A 17,655-nucleotide genomic window follows, 5' to 3' on the forward strand; every position below is an offset into this window, starting at 1 on the left:
TTACTGTAACTCTTCGAAGAGTACGGCGCACTACACTGGTCCTGTGAAGCTGATCAGCTACATCAGCAGGCAGGCTAGCATCTCATCTCTCTCTACTTTGTCCCTACTCCCTCCATTACCAGCTGTTTGAAATGAGGCTCAAACACTGAATGAAATTCATGAATGAAAACATGAGGTGCAGTTAGGAAGTGCTTGGGAAACAGTATGATGCAGGAGGCTCAAACTTTCCCTTTCAAAGCAGCACAACCGAGTATCCATCTCCAGTGACTTGTACGTGTGCAGCATGGGAAATAAACAGAAGCTAGAAATCCATGCAGTTACAGAGCTGTGACCTCACCGGGATCACAGAGACATGACAGGATTGCAGTCATGTATTGATACAAACTGTAAAGGTGAGGAAGAAGGGTTGTGCTCTGTGCTTTTGCATAGAGCTGAGAGCTGTGGGTAAGAACTGGAGGACAGAGAAGCATAGGTGGCATGACTTGGGGTAGCTTCTACAGACCATCGGATGAATAAGAGGAAATAGATGAAGCGTTTTTCAGACAACTAGAAGAAGTCACATGATTTTTGCAATAGATTGAAGACAATTTTTTACACAGGTGATAAACAAGTCAGCTGTGGGAAACACTTTGATGGACCTCTTGCAAATAAAGAAGCATTGGTCAGGGGTTTGATGGCCAGCCCCGATTTTGAGATGGTAAAGTTTAAGATAATGAGAGAAAGGACCAAGCCAAATAACAGACGAGGAAATTTTGATTCTGAAGGCATCCAAAAATGTAATACTGCTGTTGGATACGGTTGCCTTGCCTATTGGAAATGCTGAAAACCAGCACCAATTATGAGACTTGTTTCCAGTTCCTTACAACCTCACCACATTTTAGATGTTGCAGATTTTCCATGCCAAGCATCTGTCTCAGGGTAAGTTATCAACATTGTTAATATTTTGGAAAATTTCAACAAAATTATTCAGCTCTTTCCAAGAAGAGAATATCCTGGTGTGCTCAAATTATTCTAGCAACTGTTCTTTTGAGAAGTTCCAGTATGCCTGTGCTCTGGAACATTTTTTGTGTCTGTATACAATATAAACCTCCTACTTTTCTAATTGATCCAAATAATGACTGGCCAAACCATAACCTTTCAGAAATCTTCCATTCCTATACATTACCAGGTAATTATTTCTTGGAGTTTACCAGTTTAAGTTGCCGAAAATTCTATATTTACAAACTATCACATCCTCTCCCACCCCAGCTATCAATCTGCACGTTTTCTCCAGCTGACAGATTGTGTTCCAGCTCCAGGCCAGAAGGCAAAGCCTAACTAGTCCTGCAAGTGTTGCTCTGTGCAGGTCTAGATAAAGCTGAGGCTAAGCATTAGAACCAGCAACCTTTTCTTTAGTGCTCACAGTGATATAGTTGCTGTTTCCTAGCACAGTGAGTGATCCTCCACTGCTCTCAGTCCAGATGCAAAAGTGAAGAGCCAAGGCTTGGAAACAAGAAAAGGAACACAACAAACCAAAGAAGCTGACAGATTTGTATGAGATGGTAGAAGAATCAGGGGAAAAGACAAATTTTGCAGGAGAGAAAAGCAGTAACTAAGAAATAGAGATAATGTAATTGGAGTAGAATAAAGGGGGGAATGAACTGGAAAAGACTTGAAATCCAGAAAGTAGATTGGACACTCGTGAAGAGTTGGAAGGATGCAGGGAGAGAGGGAGTGGGAGGCAGAAGGACAAGACTGGGACTTAGGAATCAGAAGACAGCAAAACAGCCACTACTACAAGACACACACACATTAAAAACAAAACAAAACAAAACAAAAAAAAGACACAGGATGAAGATGAGAGAGAGAACCTGGACAATCTGAGACTTTGTGAGTTATAGGAGAAAGACTGGAAATAAGTGGTTGTGGTTAAATAGCTGGCAAAGGGTCTTAAAAAGAGAAAGGAGAGACACTGGATTTTTATCAGAGACATAGTGGGCAAGTTGATACTGGTGATCAAGGGGACTGGGATGGGATCATCCCTTACCAGTTCTTTTCACAGCTCTCCAGTTTCTGGGTTTGGGGAGAGGGGTCGTTTGGCTTTTTTTTTTTTTAAGCAGCTTTTATTGTGAAATTTCCAGCTACCCTCATGATTTCTGTGCAGCCTGACCACTCAGAGATGTATAGAGAGCCAATCTGTGCATAGACAGGGCAGGCAAAGGTTGTAAGAGTAAGCAGAAAGGTGGAATTACTTCCCTGTGGTCCCACAGCAGGTTAGTATCAAAATCAGGAACAGAATTCAGATTCCTCCTCGCAGCTCCAGTGCCCAGTCCCCCAGACCCTGCTGCCTTCTTCCAGTTCCGTGCAGCGTACAAAACAGACTGACTGACACGACAGGCACCACTCCAGCAAAACAGAGCCACGTAGGGAGGCGTAAACTCCTCTGCCTGCAGTCTGAACCGACGGGACGAAAGACATCTCTAGTTCACGTGCTGTGTAGCCATGGTTATCGCAAGCTCTGTACCTGAGCTAGTAACCTATGCTTAGAAGAAGAAAATGGCAGCTTGAGGACATCACCCTACTGTGGCCGTAGGAACTGAGCTGATTTACACCTGCCCAGCTTGGAGCACTAGCAGAGCAATCTATTTCTATCCAGAAAGACACATGTCTCTGAAAAACACTGTGCCTCTTCAATTCCATATCTGCATTGCAATGAGGATTTGTAAAGCCCAAGGTCCAGTACCCCTGTCATATTTTCCCCCTACTTCATTTGTCTCCCAACAAACCATCTAAAGCATGGCTAACTGGGCATTTCCTACATAGCTATAGCAAATGAATGCATTCTTATGTCATACTGATATCATGACAAGCTCTACAGAGTTAGTTAGGCTTTAACAAATGGTTACCATAAAATTAATGAACATTAACTAATTAATGAACAACTCATTAACATTTTTTTATATTTGAAAAAATTACATCTAACTGCAGTTGGTTTCTCTTTCTTCTAGGAAACAATTTCTCTAGTTTGTTTTCAGCTTCCCAAGAAGCACTACAATTAATAGTAATGAATAATAAAGAGGGAATCAGAAGCAGTTGCTAGAAATAAATTCCAAGAACTGACGATGCAGATTAAAAATCTTGTGTTTCTGTGTGGATGTATGCAGGAATAACACTAAATGAAACAGCTGCAGGTTGGGGGACTGAAAGTAAAAGTAACCGATAGAAAATATACTCTTTGCTGGAACACCTTCCAAATCCTGGATGCTTGCAAGCTTCTGCTACCATCAACAACAACTTCAATTTTTCATGCAATATATCATAGTTATTTTTTTCAAAAGCTCCAAACCAAGAAAGTAAACAAAAACTGTCTCTTTATATGAATGGACAAATACATTCATAAGTCCATATTCATCTGAATGTTCACTGGAGAACTCTAGATTTGACTCTACACAAACACATCTGCTAGCGTTTATCATTTATACATGTTTCCAGTCAAATCTACCATATTTTTTAAAACAATATAGAATCTACACAGTGAGAACTTTGGCTTTGGTCCTACTCTAGAGACTACCTAACAAAAAATTATGCTTCTGCCTCCAACATTTTCTATTAAGTCTTTTAAGCATTCTCTGCTATCTCACTCTGTTCATTATAAAAGGAGAACAAATTTCCCATGGCAGTTATACATAAATAGATTTTAAGAAGAATGGGAAGGTTTGTGGTTGTGCAGTACATTTGATGACATAAAAGTACAGAAATCAGTTATTACATACTCTGAGCACTGTTATTATCCTGTAAAATAAAAATGTTTTATTGTCTTTGGAGATTAACTCTCCCATTAATTCTAAGATCAATAAAGTGAAGATCACAATCCAGACAAAAGGTCTTGACTCTGCATTCCTAGTTACGGTGAGTAGAACTTCCTTAAACAGGAGGTTGCATTGCTTATAATGGCTGTACTGAAATGAGAAAGGGTTGTAAACCCATGAAACTGGAGGAAATAACTCACAAGCAAACAGAAAATTAACATTAGGACTATCTGACAATGACATTTAAGATGCATGAAACCCTTGATTGCCAAAGAAGAAGAAAAGGTATTTGTCATATAAAAAAAATCTAATGCACATCAGACTGCTGCGGGTAGTTTTCATGGTTGTTTCATGTTAACATTTTCATAGCTTCTTCACAGATTCTAAGTTCCAAATCTGTAAGAATTAATATTCTTCACCAGCATCCTTCCATTGGTCCCCCAAGTCATGGCATGCTTGCAAAGTGCATAATAATTTGGCTTCACTTCAAACTTGCTTTTCTCTGACTTGCACCTCCTCAACCATCCTCCAGCTTCCCCCATGCTGTGCTGAGAGTCCTAGACTGAAAAGCAGCCTCCTTCTACTGAAAGGGACTCAGCAGCCTGCTTGAAATACATAAATGAAAGCTCCTGCCTAATTATGATGATGCATATATTGACTGGGCATGGCAGTTCTCCTCTTCAGCTCAGTGTAAGGATGCATTTCTGACTCTTTGTTCACTCCACCTCTGCTCTGGTGTGAAGTCTTACTCAGTGCCCCCTTTCTGTGCCAATGGAAATCATCCACCTGTTTCAGCTTTGTGAAAATAGTGGTGTGTAGAAGTGCCCCCAGCTTAAACACGACACTTTCCTTTCTTCTGAAGTCTCAAGTATCCTTCCATTGATACCAACCACAAAGACCAAAAGGGGCAAACACCTAAGCTAAAGAAAGAAGCAGAGAGCAGTGTGAGAGCAGCAGAACCATAGTTCAGCATAGCAGCCCAGATGGAAGAATCAGGATAAGGAGAAAGTGACTACTGATGACAAAGAAAGAAGCCTAATTATTGGGTTAATTTCCTGCAGATACATAGCTCCCAAAGAGCATAAGCTATTAAATTGCCACTATGCTTCATTGTAATCTGAAGATCCATAAGAAGAAGCAAGGCAAAAGAAGCTTACTGTGGTACAACCTCTCACAGGGCAGGAGGAAAGGATCCAGAAACAGGAATCTACAAGAAAGCAGACTCTGAATGGACAAGAATAATGGAAAATTTGGAGTAAAGCCAAGCTTAACAAGAAGTTGTAGGGATAATTACAGGAAGATCATGCTCTTATAAAGGACGTGGTCCCAGAAACTGAGTTGTATTTGATGGCAGAAACGAGAGCGAAAATGGAAGAAGAAAGTGTCAGGCAGAGGAGAGGGAAGCTGGATAAGGCTCAGATTTCTTTCATGCCCTTTTCAAATCTGCAATTATCTGGAAAAGCAGTACAAGGTGGAAAAAAAACACCTGTTTATCCTCTACTAACATGTTTGAAATTCAGTTCCTGTAAAAAAAAAATGAATATTTTTAATACTATATCACTTAAAGTAAGCACTTGCAGTTCCTAAAAATACTATAACTTATCATACAACTGAAAATTTCCTGCCTTTCTTAACAAGTGAAATACATCTCTTCTGCTTCATACAAGATCAAAGTAGACATTGGCATTCCTGCTAGGAAATATTACTAAAAGTGAAAATCAGTGGCATTCATTGAATTTTAAACACTGAGCTGGAGAGCTGTTTCGAAAATCTGTTCTGAGAAGTCATTCTTAGTCAACAGTTTCTCTTGTTACTGCATGTGTTGTTATCTGTGTCAGCCAGGCTATTACTGCTTTAATACAATTTTCTGCTTACTTAACAGCACAGTATCTTGCATCTCTATAATTGCGAATGGAGTAATTTTGAAGATGAACTAGATATAATGTAAAATTATGCTTAGACTGAAAGGCCAGGTAGAGTCTCTCACTTCCCAATATTCCAAAGAGCATGACTAAACAAGATGGAGAGGTGGCTAGATCCCCAGTCTCGGTGTGCCTGCTGGTCCCTAGCAGTAATTAGTAAGGGAAAAAAAAAATCGTCTTTGTAAAAACCTGTGGGGAACATCATCTGCAAAGTTAGATGCCTCTGACTTCCTTCAGCACTCTTCTTGTATGTATCTTAACGTAAGTACAATGTCTCAAAGCCTCTGGACTTTGTTACCATCAGTTCCACATTTCCCTTCTTGTATAGGAAAAATAAAGCCACAGTTTGGTTTCTGTTTTGCCTAGGAAACACCAAATACTTTAGTTTGTTCTCAGCTTCCCAATCACCAAACGGTACTTCAGCACTCTTTGCAGCTTTCAAAGGAAGAAAATTAGTTAGTTCAGCAATAAGAATTTGAGAACTTCAAATACTTTGTGTAGAAGCAAATAGTGACACTAACCTCTTTCATTTTTTCCAGTTCATTCTGTAGTGCTTGTTTGGCAATTTCAACTTCTATAAGCTGCTGTCTTAATTTTTCATTTTCATCTTCTGTTACAGTACGTTTTTCTTCCACGTTTTCTAATTCATGGTGAAGTCTCACCGATACATCTTTTGCAACCTAAATGAAATGGTAGTTCAAAAGAAAGATTAAAAAAAGGAATTACTGCTGCAGTGCTTAGCGCCTAAGCAACCATGTACAGGTTAATTCCGGATGTTTTGATGGAAGCAGTGTGAAAAGAAACCTAGACAAGGACATCCACAGATAGAATTCTAAACGATTCAAAATTCAAGCCAATTCCATCCAAAAATGGTATAGTCTTCCTATGGACTTCACTGGAAACCACACTAGACACTAAACCCCAACTCCTTCTTACATTCTGTTATGCCGACAGTGAAATAGGACCTTCATTACTCCTGGAGACAGTACAGCATCTATTTTCTCTCAACCAGTGCTAGCTTATGTTTTCCAAGGCACTAAGGCATATACCCTTCAAATACTTGACATGCAGCAGCATCTAAAAGCAGGGCCCACCTTTTCCAGGCGTACTGTACCTCTGCCTGGTATAGGATCACAAACGGACACACCTTTATGTCAACCCTGATAGTTTCTCTCTCCTTCATGGACAGTTAATCTAAATATCTGGCTTTTACTACTATTGGTTAATTTAAAGAGTAAAATATGAACAAATAACATTTTTACTGACCTTGTGTTCACCCAAATGATGTCCAATATTTTAAATGAAAATGAACACTGAGGTTTTCACTTTTTTCTTTTTCTTTCTTTTTATTTTTTCTGTTTTCACAGGAATAGAGTTAAAAGGCACATGTCAAGATCTAATTCCTCTTCCTCATGTAAGGTAATGAGTATTTTGCCATTCAAGCCACTTGCACTGTGGTTTGTGAAACCACCAGAAACTATGATTATGCACCAAAAATATTTAAATATGCATTAATCACTGTTATGATGGTGATTTAGACACATAGTTTGAAAAGCCTAATTTCCTGCTTTTTTAGAACATTGGAAAGTATAATTAATCCTTCTTAGCATTAGCTAGGGGAGCTCAGAGAGCTACCCTTTATGGCTTTGACTAGAACAACCTTTATGTTTGTATGTTAAAGAACTCTCTTTGACATACTAAAACTCTGAAGAAAAAAATAATTGCAAGCAAGCAGTCTGGAAGAATCCGATCTATCGGCAAACAGCAGCGGCTAGTGACTCAGCCTTCCCTGACAAGAAACCCAGTGTGTGTGAATTACAGATACAACACTGCAGTGTAGCACAAGATCATTCAATAACCTCCCCCACTGCACGCACACTCAAGACACATAATGCCCAACAGAAAGAGAGAGTGGAGAGGAATTTCAATTATAACCGTACTCCAAAGAGACTGCAGGATGAGCTGAGAATCACACCACCGGGCTATATCTTCATATCTTTCCCTACACTCGGTATTAAACTGCTCATCTAGCTGTCCAACCAAAGTAAATGGAAAATCATGGGGGACATTTGCAACAGCATCCTATCAGAATCTGTCTTCAGTCCATAAATACAGTCTGTAAATACAACCAAATAACAAAATCATTACTGGTAGTGATTTTTTGACAGAAAATTTGGTGGAGTAGCAATTAATGCGGGGAAATCCTACAGAGCACTCTAGATCACGTGGGGAATGGGACTCACTTATGCAAGATGCATTTTAATACAGCTATATGCAAGACTGTATCTCTGAAGGACTAAGTCCCCTAATATATTACCCATGCAAAATGAACGTTATTTTGGACAGAAATTCTTCAGAAAAGGACTTGGGAACACTACAGAGAACTGCACATGAGTTACAATTATGGTTAGCCAGCACCCAGAATTCAATTAGGCAGAAATTTGGCATTAGACATTCATCTCTGCTCCAAAGCAGAACACATTCATGATCTGTGGGAACACTGTGCAAAAACACTATTCCTTCCCAAATAGTCAGTTGCATGGTTATTGGGAAAGACATGGGAGAAATCCTGATTAAAGCCAGCCCTTTGTCCAGCTCAACCTAAGGCCTTAGCGGCTATCTCCTGTATTGCAGGGGAGCACCTCACCATTTCCCTCCATGGCCCTGTGCATCTGATACTTAATACAAAGTAACACTGAGCCAACAAAGAAACCAACTCTGTAAGCTGGAATCACAATATTCACTTGGGACACAAAGGCTCATGTTCAAATTCTGCCTGCAAAGGTGCGTGTCTCAACGATTCACCTAGGCATCATCCTGAGTGTACAGAATGTCCCTTGTTTCTATCAGAAATTCCCCTGACAAAGGGGTCGTTTTGCTTCTGATCAGGAAGACTGGTCAGACGGGACAAAAAAATGGGACACAAAATGGGACTTTTGTCAAAAGCCACGTGGACAGCTGTACTTATAGAACTGTCATGGCCACAACAGCAAACATGGGTTTTGAATATGCACAGAAAAGGAATATCAAATAGAAATAGAGAGAAGGATATTAGCATTTTAAATGGCATTAGTGCGAAAATTACTGGAACGTGTCTTGGACCGGTTTCTCCATTTTAATAAGAATGATGACAAGCTGGAAAATTTTCAGAAAAGATGATCCAAGTCTGTAAACCAGGCCTGAGAATAACAGACTCTCAATCCATTATACTTATCATAAAGAAGCTTAAAAACGGCCTTGTTCCTGATTAAATTATTAAATTAGTATTTTCAACTCCAGTCCACAGAATCCAGCGAGGCACAGGTAACTAGTCCCAGGCAGAAGCGTGGTCGATAAGCTCGCATTTGCTATACAGAGATCTGTATTTCCATGCGAAATGGCGGGAGACTAGTCAACTGAAAAAAGTTTAGAAGTCCTGATTCAGTAAGAGCCTTAACAAAACCTAGTGGATGGAAGCAGAAATTAAACAGCTTCCAACTAGCACAAGAAAGGGTTTTTTTTCTTGTAATTGGACCAATCTAGAATGAAGATGATATTTTACCAACAGTAATCTTCAAACAAGGACTGAAACTTTTCCTCAACAATGGGCTGTGGTTCATTCAGATGTTATGGATGAAATATAGTTAATTACGCATTGAAATTTGATGGCTGTGTCTATGGTTTCAGGTGGATGTGGAAAATCCTGGCTTCACTGAAGATGACAGCAGTTTTTCCACTGACACCAATGGAGTCAGGATTTCATATTGTGACTCTGCAAGTATCCAATCTACCAGTCCTCTGAAATATTTACTAAAGAGTGCAGTAATCCCCTCAAAGTCAATGAGACTATTCAGTGAGGTTGGTTTAATTTTACAGCGGTAGGGAATGTTTTGAGTTCATCATAAAAGGTCCAAAACTTCCAGATCCTAATTTGTATTTCAGTCACTTCTTGCACATTAACTTTACCAAAAAAATGATTGGACTAAAGCTGAAAATAGCCTACCTACGTACTTGTAGTACCAAGGTAAGCTTGCCCGTCGCTATCCCACGAGCTGCACTGGGTGCACAGTGTACAACAGAACGGATGGAAATGTCTGAGTCATGAGGACCGTGTCTCTGTCTGAGGCGCTCCCTCCCCTTGACACCAGCTCACATCCGTACCTTGAGGTCCTGCTCCATGCTGCGCAAGAGCTCGCCGTCGATCTCGCCGGTCTGGGCATAGCGGAGCCTCTTGCGCTCAGCCTTGCGCAGACGGTACTGAAGGATCCGGCAGTTCTTGTTGGCTCGTTCCAGTTCGTGGCGCATTTCTTGGAGCTGACAAGCGTCCTCCTCGAAGAAACTGTCCCTCATCTCGTCCATCTCTGTCCTCAGCTCATCTATCTCATTCTGGCACCGGAGCAAGAAGGGGACAGGGATGCAACAGGTGGGTCAAAAGCACAGATGTCAGCACGTATAGGGGAAGGCGGCCAAAATGGAGCTCCTGCCCGCAGGGACACCAGCTAAATACAACCCAGCTCATTAAAAGCACCGCAAGGAAGCAGAGAAGTGCCACTGCCCACATGCCCCACGACAGGGCCATCTTACCTCTGCCTCCAGCGTTAGTGCCGCGGGAGAGGGCGGCGGGAAAGCCCCCTCCCGGCGCGGGGATGGGGAGTCCGCCCGGCCCCGGTTCTCCCCCACCCCCGTCACCGCCCCGGCTATCCCCGCCGCCCCCCGCCCCTCACCTTGAGGCTCTCGTTCTCCTCCCGCAGCTTCTCCATCTCTTCCTGCATCTCCTCCTGCAGCTGCGGGCTCAGGGCGCCCTCGGGGACGCCGCTCCTGCCGCCGCCGCACGCCTCGCCCTGCCGCAGCCCCTCCGCCCCGGCCGCCGCCATGGCAGAGGGCGAGGAGGCGGAGGCGGCCGGGGGAGGCTCGGACGGGGCGGCGGCCGCGGAGGCGGAGGAGGCGGAGGAAGCGCTGCCGCTGCTGCTGTGGTTACTGCCCTTGGTTTGCATCTGGGCGGCCGCCGCCAGCCCCTTCCTGAGGTGGAACTGGATGAGCTCACTTTGCAGGCATCCCTCCTTCCAGTACCCGCCGCCGCCGCCCGCCGCCCCGCGGCCCTTCCCCGCGCCCGAGGAAGATGGAGTCGCCGGGGCCGCCTCCCCCGCGCCCTTCAGCGGAGACCGCCCCGCTTTCCCCCGCCACTGCTTGGGCGGCGGCGGCGGCTGCGGCGCCGCCGCCCCCTCCCGCTCCCCCCCGCCGCCGCCGCCTCCTGCAGGGGGCGCCTCCTCGGCGGCCCGCGGCGCGGCGGGCTCGGCGGCGCGCGGCGGCGGTTCCTCGGCGACGGCTTTCCCGCCGGGGCCGGGCGGCGGTTCAGCACCGGCGCCCGGCTGGACAGCTCCCGGAGGCCCGGCGCCGCGCGGCGGCTTGTCGGCGGCGCGGCCGCGGGCGGCTCTGGGGGCCTGGCCCGGCGGCGGGCGCGCCGAGGCGGCTTTGGCGGCGGCGGCCGGGGCGCGGGAGGCGGCGGCGGCGGCGGGGGCGGGCGGCGGGCGCGGGGCGTTGTCGCGGGCCCTGGCCGGAGAGGAGGCTCGCTGCTGCTTCCTGCCGCTGCTGCCCTCGGGATGGAGGCGAGGCTCGGCGGCGGCGGCGGCGGCGGCGCCCCCTGCAGGCGGCTGGCTCATGGCGGCGGCTATCTCGGGGAGACGTCCATCACCGGCGGCGTCCTCCGCCTCCTCCGCCGCCGCCGCCCTGAGAGCTGGGGGAGGAGAAGCGGAGAAGACGGTCGGGGTGGGGACGGGGAGGACAGCCGGGGGGTGGCGGGGAGAAGGGCGATCTGGCGACGCCGGGGCCAGCGTGCCCGCTCCCTGCCGCCGCAGTGCCCCGTCTGCTCCCGAGCCCTGTCCCGCGGCCCGCCGGCACCGGCGGGCAGAGCGGCGCCGGGGACAAGCCGGCCGAGGCGGAAGCCCAGCGTCGGTCCGGAGTGGCTTTCGGGTGGGTGTCGGCACTGCGCGGCTGGGGCGGAGATCAGTCCCCACTCCGCGTGCATCTAGGGGCGATTTTCCCCCCCCCGATGCCGAACCCTTCCCCCTGCGGGCTGCCACATCAGTTAAATTTCTGTCCGCACACAACCTTCCCTCTCGCTCATCCTCGCTACCGAGCCGAGTACCAGACTGGGTCGCTACTGCACCTGTCTGCCTCCTCAAAGGCCTCCTCCAGGTGTCTGTCACAGCCGGGTGGGGAAGGCTGCTCTACAAAGGGCTGCGCACGTGGAAGCAACAACATATTTCCCTTCAGCTTTGACAGGGACTCTTCCAGGACAAGGCTGGGCCTCTGAAACTCAGGAATCGAGGGCCATAAAGGAAAGGGGTCCTTCAATCAGCTTCTAAACCCAGATTTGTCCCAGTTTGTTTCCCAGAGGCATTGTCAGGACTTAAGGCTGATTCAGGCTTGTTACTGGTTACACTGACGTAGGACTGAGGTGTAATAATCACTCCAGCAGATTTTCAAACCACCCTCACCCCGTACAAGATGTTATGTGGTATTCACCAAAGGGTGCTCAGATGGCAATTTTCTCCCATAGTGACAAACTAGGATTTTCATGGTCACAACAGATTATTAAAAAGGGCTGTTAAAAGCCATAGCATGCTGCAAAGATGTTCCTTAATATATTCTGAAAATAATGGCTATGATACACAAGCTGTTTTCACATAGCCTTTATTCAACCGTCCTTAAAGGCAAAACATGGGCAAAAGTAGAAATGACAGCATTCTTAACACGGCCTAACAATTCCCTCCTAGAACACGGCTTAACCATTCCCTACTAGAACAGGGAATAAAGAAAAGAAACCCAACTGGGTAAAGTCAATGTAGACATTATACCGTACCCTGACAATTGGTTTACTCCCTGGAACATACTAGACAATGAGATTGTGTTTGCTCTGCTCTCACTGGCAAGGCACAGGGTTTCCTCTCAAATGCACAGTCATTATCATCCTGATTTTAACCAGTATACTGGAAATTAACGCTCAAAAGGACTCAATTTGGCAAAAAAGTCCCAGGCATTATTTAGTAAAAAGGGAGTATTGGAGCGTAAACCCACCAGAACTTACATTTGTATCACAACACTTTATAAAAGATTTGCTTTGCAGTTCTATTAAGCATCACAAACAAAATTCCCGAACTGCTGTCGTTCAGAGCTGAACAGGTAGAAAAGGTCACTCTTGAAATCCAAACCTAAAGAAATTGCAAAAAGCCAGGACTCAGCTTAGATCCTCTATCTTACTCATTATTCTGCCTTTTACCTAGTGTTCACAATTAAATTAAAAATAGTATTCGGGAATCCTACACTATACCTGGATCTCTTCGGGAAGTTTCACTGCAGCAAAGTCATCAGCGATCTGCCGGGAACACAACCCGCACCGTGCATGCCCCCAATTCCAGGACCGGCTACCGCCTACGGTTCAGTTGGCCGATTTTTTTTTTCACCCCCTCTTTTAACTAGCACAACAAAAGCCCCGTTTGAGGCCAAGTCCGAAAGCCCCGTCCTCACAAAACTCCGCCACACAGCCTCCTCCCCAGAGGCAAACCCACGTGGCGCCAGGACGTGGCGTCTCCGCAGGTTTTCCTGTCGGGAACAGCTGCCCGGGCGGAAAAATGCATAAATAAACGGCAGCAACAAAAGGGAAAAGTCCGGTGGCTCCACCCGCCGGCACGGGGATCTCCGCTGCCCGGGGCCTCAGGCAGGGCTTCCCCTCGGCACCGGCCGCCCTGCCCCTCGCCGGGCGCCCGCCTCTCCCTCTCCGAGATCCCAATTCGCAACCGCGGCTTAAGGTTTGGGAGCGCTTCTGCCTTTTGTCCGTGTTTTTAAGGCGCGGGAGGATTTTCGCAGGTCTCCCTTTATACCTGGCGGATTCGTTGCGTCTGAATCCCGAGTAACGTTCCCTTTTTGGAGAAAAAAAAAAAAAAAAAGGGAAAAAAAAAATAATGTTTGAACCTAAAGCAGCCGCATTACTCACCACCACTTTGTCTGCTGCCGGGCTGGCGAAATGCATGCACAGGGAGACGGGCACCCGCACACGAGGTACCCGGCGCTGCCAGAGCCTCTCAGGAAAATGAAGCAATATTCATGAGCTGACCTCACTGGGCCTGGGAGACGGAAAGCGGGGGGGAGGGAGGAAAGCAGCGAAGGGAAGAAAAAAGAAAAGATTAAACGGCAAGAACCCCGCCCAGGCCTGAAGGCTGAGTTGCGTCTCCTTATCTATCTGCACATGGTGGAATAGGATTACAGCGCAAATGGGGGAAGGGGCTGCATGCAAGGGATGCGCCCGGTTTCCCTTCCCAATGCATCCCGGCAATCGATTCTGATCAATTATTTAGTGTCCCCCTCCAGGGGAGCCTGCTCTGACCAGGCAGGGATGCCGGGCGCCTTCCGCACCAGCAGCAGCGGGACGGCAACAGGATTTTCCTTTGTTCGCTGCCTCCATCCGCGCTGGCAGCGCGGCGGGTCCTCCCCGCGTCCCACCGACACCAGCCCGCTGCGACCGGGAAGGGTTAGAAACAAAGGCAACCCGCTCTGCTCTACTGAAGGCGATAATCCCCTGGTCTTATTTATTTGCGTGAATACAGGGACTAACGGGCCGGTGACCGTTTACTCATATCGCGGGCAAACCCCAGAGGTGGTCATCTGTTCCACCTGTTTATTTTATCATGGGGTGAATATATCTTTGCTCTGAAGCACCTTAGATGGCTCTTAAGACTTCACGCTTGAAGTCGTTCCCAAATAGAGACAAAGAAAAGCGGGGGGGGGGAGAAAAAAAGAAAAGAAAAAGCTTCCTTTCCTTTCCTTTCCTTTCCTTTCCTTTCCTTTCCTTTCCTTTCCTTTCCTTTCCTTTCCTTTCCTTTCCTTTCCTTTCCTTTCCTTTCCTTTCCTTTCCTTTCCTTTCCTTTCCTTTCCTTTCCTTTCCTTTCCTTTCCTTTCCTTTCCTTTCCTTTCCTTTCCTTTCCTTTCCTTTCCTTTCCTTTCCTTTCCTTTCCTTTCCTTTCCTTTCCTTTCCTTTCCTTTCCTTTCCTTTCCTTTCCTTTCCTTTCCTTTCCTTTCCTTTCCCCTGCTCTCCGAGGAGGGAGAATTTCCATCTGATGGCTGTGCATGGGAGTGTCCTGGTGTCCTGGAGCCACCTGTGTCTGTGTGTCTGCGTGAACATCCGGCAAGAAAGGGCTCAGGGGAAAGGGTGCTCGGGTTGGGGTCCTTCTCATTCCTCCTACAGCAGCGGGCAGGGCCGGGTGAGGTCCTGGGCTCTGCCTCAGCCCCCGAAAGTACTGCCTCGGCGCGGAGGGGGGGGCGGCCCAGCCCTCTACTCCAGCCGGGGGGAGATGGGGGTTCCGGGCTGGAAATTCCTCCCGAGGAATTGAGGATTTCGTGCCCATAGGTATACCAGCGTATACATACATGCATACATCTATACATACATCTATATAAAAAAATATATATACAAATACACTGCACATACCTAGATATATAAATGTGTGTGCATACGCACATGTGAACACACATTAAAAATATACATATATATGAATGGGTTTATATATTGTATGTACACATATATATGTGTGGTCCTTGTGCAGCCCTTGGGGGAGGGCAAGCTCAGGGGAGACTAGCTGCCCCCTTTCCAGCTGCCCCTGCCCCACAGTCCTCTCCACCTCTTCTGACATGGCAAGCAAGACCCAACACATCTTAAACAGCATATCCTGGGATGTGGAAAGGTATCCTCCCCTCCATGCAGATGCATGTCCTCCAGCCTTGAGCCCAGGGACTGCACAAACTGGATATATATAGGTGTGATGAGCTGAGTGAGGACAATCAGAAAATAGGAAATGGAACATATATGCTGAAGAAGAAAAACACTGGGAAGATGAAAAGCTACTTTTAAAATTCATAATATTTAATGATTTGTTAGGCCTTTGAAACTCATAAATATTGACTGCAGTCATACAAACTGAACAGAATAAATGGTTGAAAACATGAAGAATGAAAATACAAAATATTTCTGGAGTTGGTGCTGAGAAATTTTCCTATGAAAATGGAGGATAGACTCTGCTAGAAGAACATCTAGGCTCCTTGTCTCAGTGAATATACAGAATAGCAGTGATGAGGTCATCACAATAACATAACATTTCATCTATACAATATCTTCCAGAAGGACAAGCACAGCAGTCCCTACCTTTAAGCACTGGACAGCAATTAGCATCCTTTCTTCTGCCTTGGTGGATGAGGTCCTTGGATGGACTTTCCACAGTAAAATAAAAATGGGATGTGTCTTATCACCTACAAGTTTTATTGTGCTTTGGGAAAGATACTGATCCTTATTTTCTCATACTAGTGTCCAAATGGAGACCAGGTCATCAGATTATCTTCACCCATATTGTCAGGCCATATGTCTGATAGTAGAGACCAGTCTTATGGTAGAAAAATTTGCCCATCTCAGTGTCATTTGGGATTGTTGACTTTATTCTCAAAATGTATATTCTGGCTAAAACTTCAGTGCTGACACAGTTATAAAAACTGACACGGGCATGAAAATGCTTCTACTCATATCACTCTTCTGGGGGGATGTGTGTAATCTACACAAGCTAAAGAATTCTTTTGCTAATAAAAACTGTATTTCCATTAGGAAATTTGCTGCTAGATCTCTGTAGGAATTTTATATCAGCAGCAGGTCATGATTTAATAGATACAATAATTATATCTACCCTAGAATAAGTCCTCTATGACAAGACCTATACAGAAAAGTCAATACAATAAAAGTTCCATTTATGATCAGATTTTGTTGCAGAGTCTCTAAAAACCTGTGAATGGAAATAATACACAGAAAGTAAGATCTTAACTTCACATAGAAAACAAGGGGCTCTCAGCTGACTATTACCATTCAGAAATGAAGCACTGACATGATGCTGAACAGGTGTATAAATGCATTGGCTCAAATGTCAGCGGCAGGCAAAACAATGGAAATCAAATATTAGAAATTATTTAGGCAGAAGTAGAGAACAAACCAGAAAACATCATTATTGCCCCGGTATAATTCGATGGTACAGATAGATTTTGATTACCAAGAGCAGTTCTGGTCCCCTGTTCAAACCAGGCATGGTGGAAAGGGGTGAGGTACAGAGAAGGGGCAGCTGGGGTCTGAAGTGGCTCTGCTCAAGGAGCGACTAGGTATGGTAGGAGTCTTCAGGCTGGAAATGGAGCGACTGGGGAGACATATGATACACTTCCCTACAACCTTTAGTAAGGAAGGTAAACAAGGGTAAAAGGCTCACTGCTACTCACAGTCTCTTCTGGTACAAGTAGTGCAAAGATGCAAATGTGAATGAAAAATACAAGCAGGTGATGGATTAAAAAAAAAAAAAAAAAAAAACAGAAAAGAAAATGTCCTTGTGGTTAAGCAATTACATTCCCTGCCACAGAGTGTTGTGAATATAAGGGTCTACACGGGTTTAAAAAGCGATCAAACAAAGTCATGGAAGAAAGATCAGTTGGAGACCACAAAGGCAAAACACGTAGCTGAAAAAAAGTCTCCACTGACCTGGGAAATTGTCTGGGAGAGGTATCAGTATGTGGTTTTGTGTTCTCTTCCAGCATCCACTATTGACCACAGTCAGATACCTGTCAGTGAGCTAAAAGATCTTTGATCTGGATCCATATGAAAATTCTTATCCTGTTACTATCATCCTCTAGTTTGGCCTCTCTCTCTTTCCCAACTTCTTTTATTCTCTTCACTTCTTTTTCATTCTTCCTCCTTAGATTTCTTGTCATGCAGTGCATTGGTAACCTGCTGCACCCTGGTAGAGCATACCTATGACTTTTTCAGTACTTTTTTGCCTTCAATAACTAAAAGTATTTTGAGTCAAACTAGAGCTGTTAATACCTTGTTTTTTAGTCCCCATCCTTGCTTGCTCACGTAAAGACATATTTTTTTATTCTGCCTACGATTG

The 17,655-nt window shown here is 45.4% G+C and overlaps 1 protein-coding gene across 6 annotated transcripts in view; it reads right to left on the bottom strand.

Annotated features, from left to right (window-relative positions):
• Window positions 1-14,609, bottom strand: part of SOGA3 (SOGA family member 3) — a 40,076-nt gene extending 25,467 nt beyond the window's left edge. For 2 of the 6 annotated variants that reach the window (XM_054821440.1, XM_054821441.1), the window contains exons 1-4: window positions 13,683-14,330; window positions 10,414-11,423; window positions 9,851-10,075; window positions 6,232-6,390 (exon numbers count right to left, since the gene is read on the bottom strand). In XM_054821440.1, coding sequence (XP_054677415.1) covers window positions 6,232-6,390; window positions 9,851-10,075; window positions 10,414-11,349 — 1,320 coding nt within the window. In that variant the 5' untranslated portion in view covers window positions 11,350-11,423; window positions 13,683-14,330. Of the gene's footprint in view, window positions 1-6,231; window positions 6,391-9,850; window positions 10,076-10,413; window positions 11,424-13,682; window positions 14,334-14,404 lie in introns of those variants that run through there. The other 4 variants (XM_054821438.1, XM_054821439.1, XM_054821442.1 and 1 more) reach the window with 4 other exon arrangements.
• Between the last annotated feature and the right edge of the window lie 3,046 nt (window positions 14,610-17,655).

This window comes from Grus americana, chromosome 3, assembly GCF_028858705.1.
Source record: "Grus americana isolate bGruAme1 chromosome 3, bGruAme1.mat, whole genome shotgun sequence".
Taxonomy (NCBI): domain Eukaryota; kingdom Metazoa; phylum Chordata; class Aves; order Gruiformes; family Gruidae; genus Grus; species Grus americana.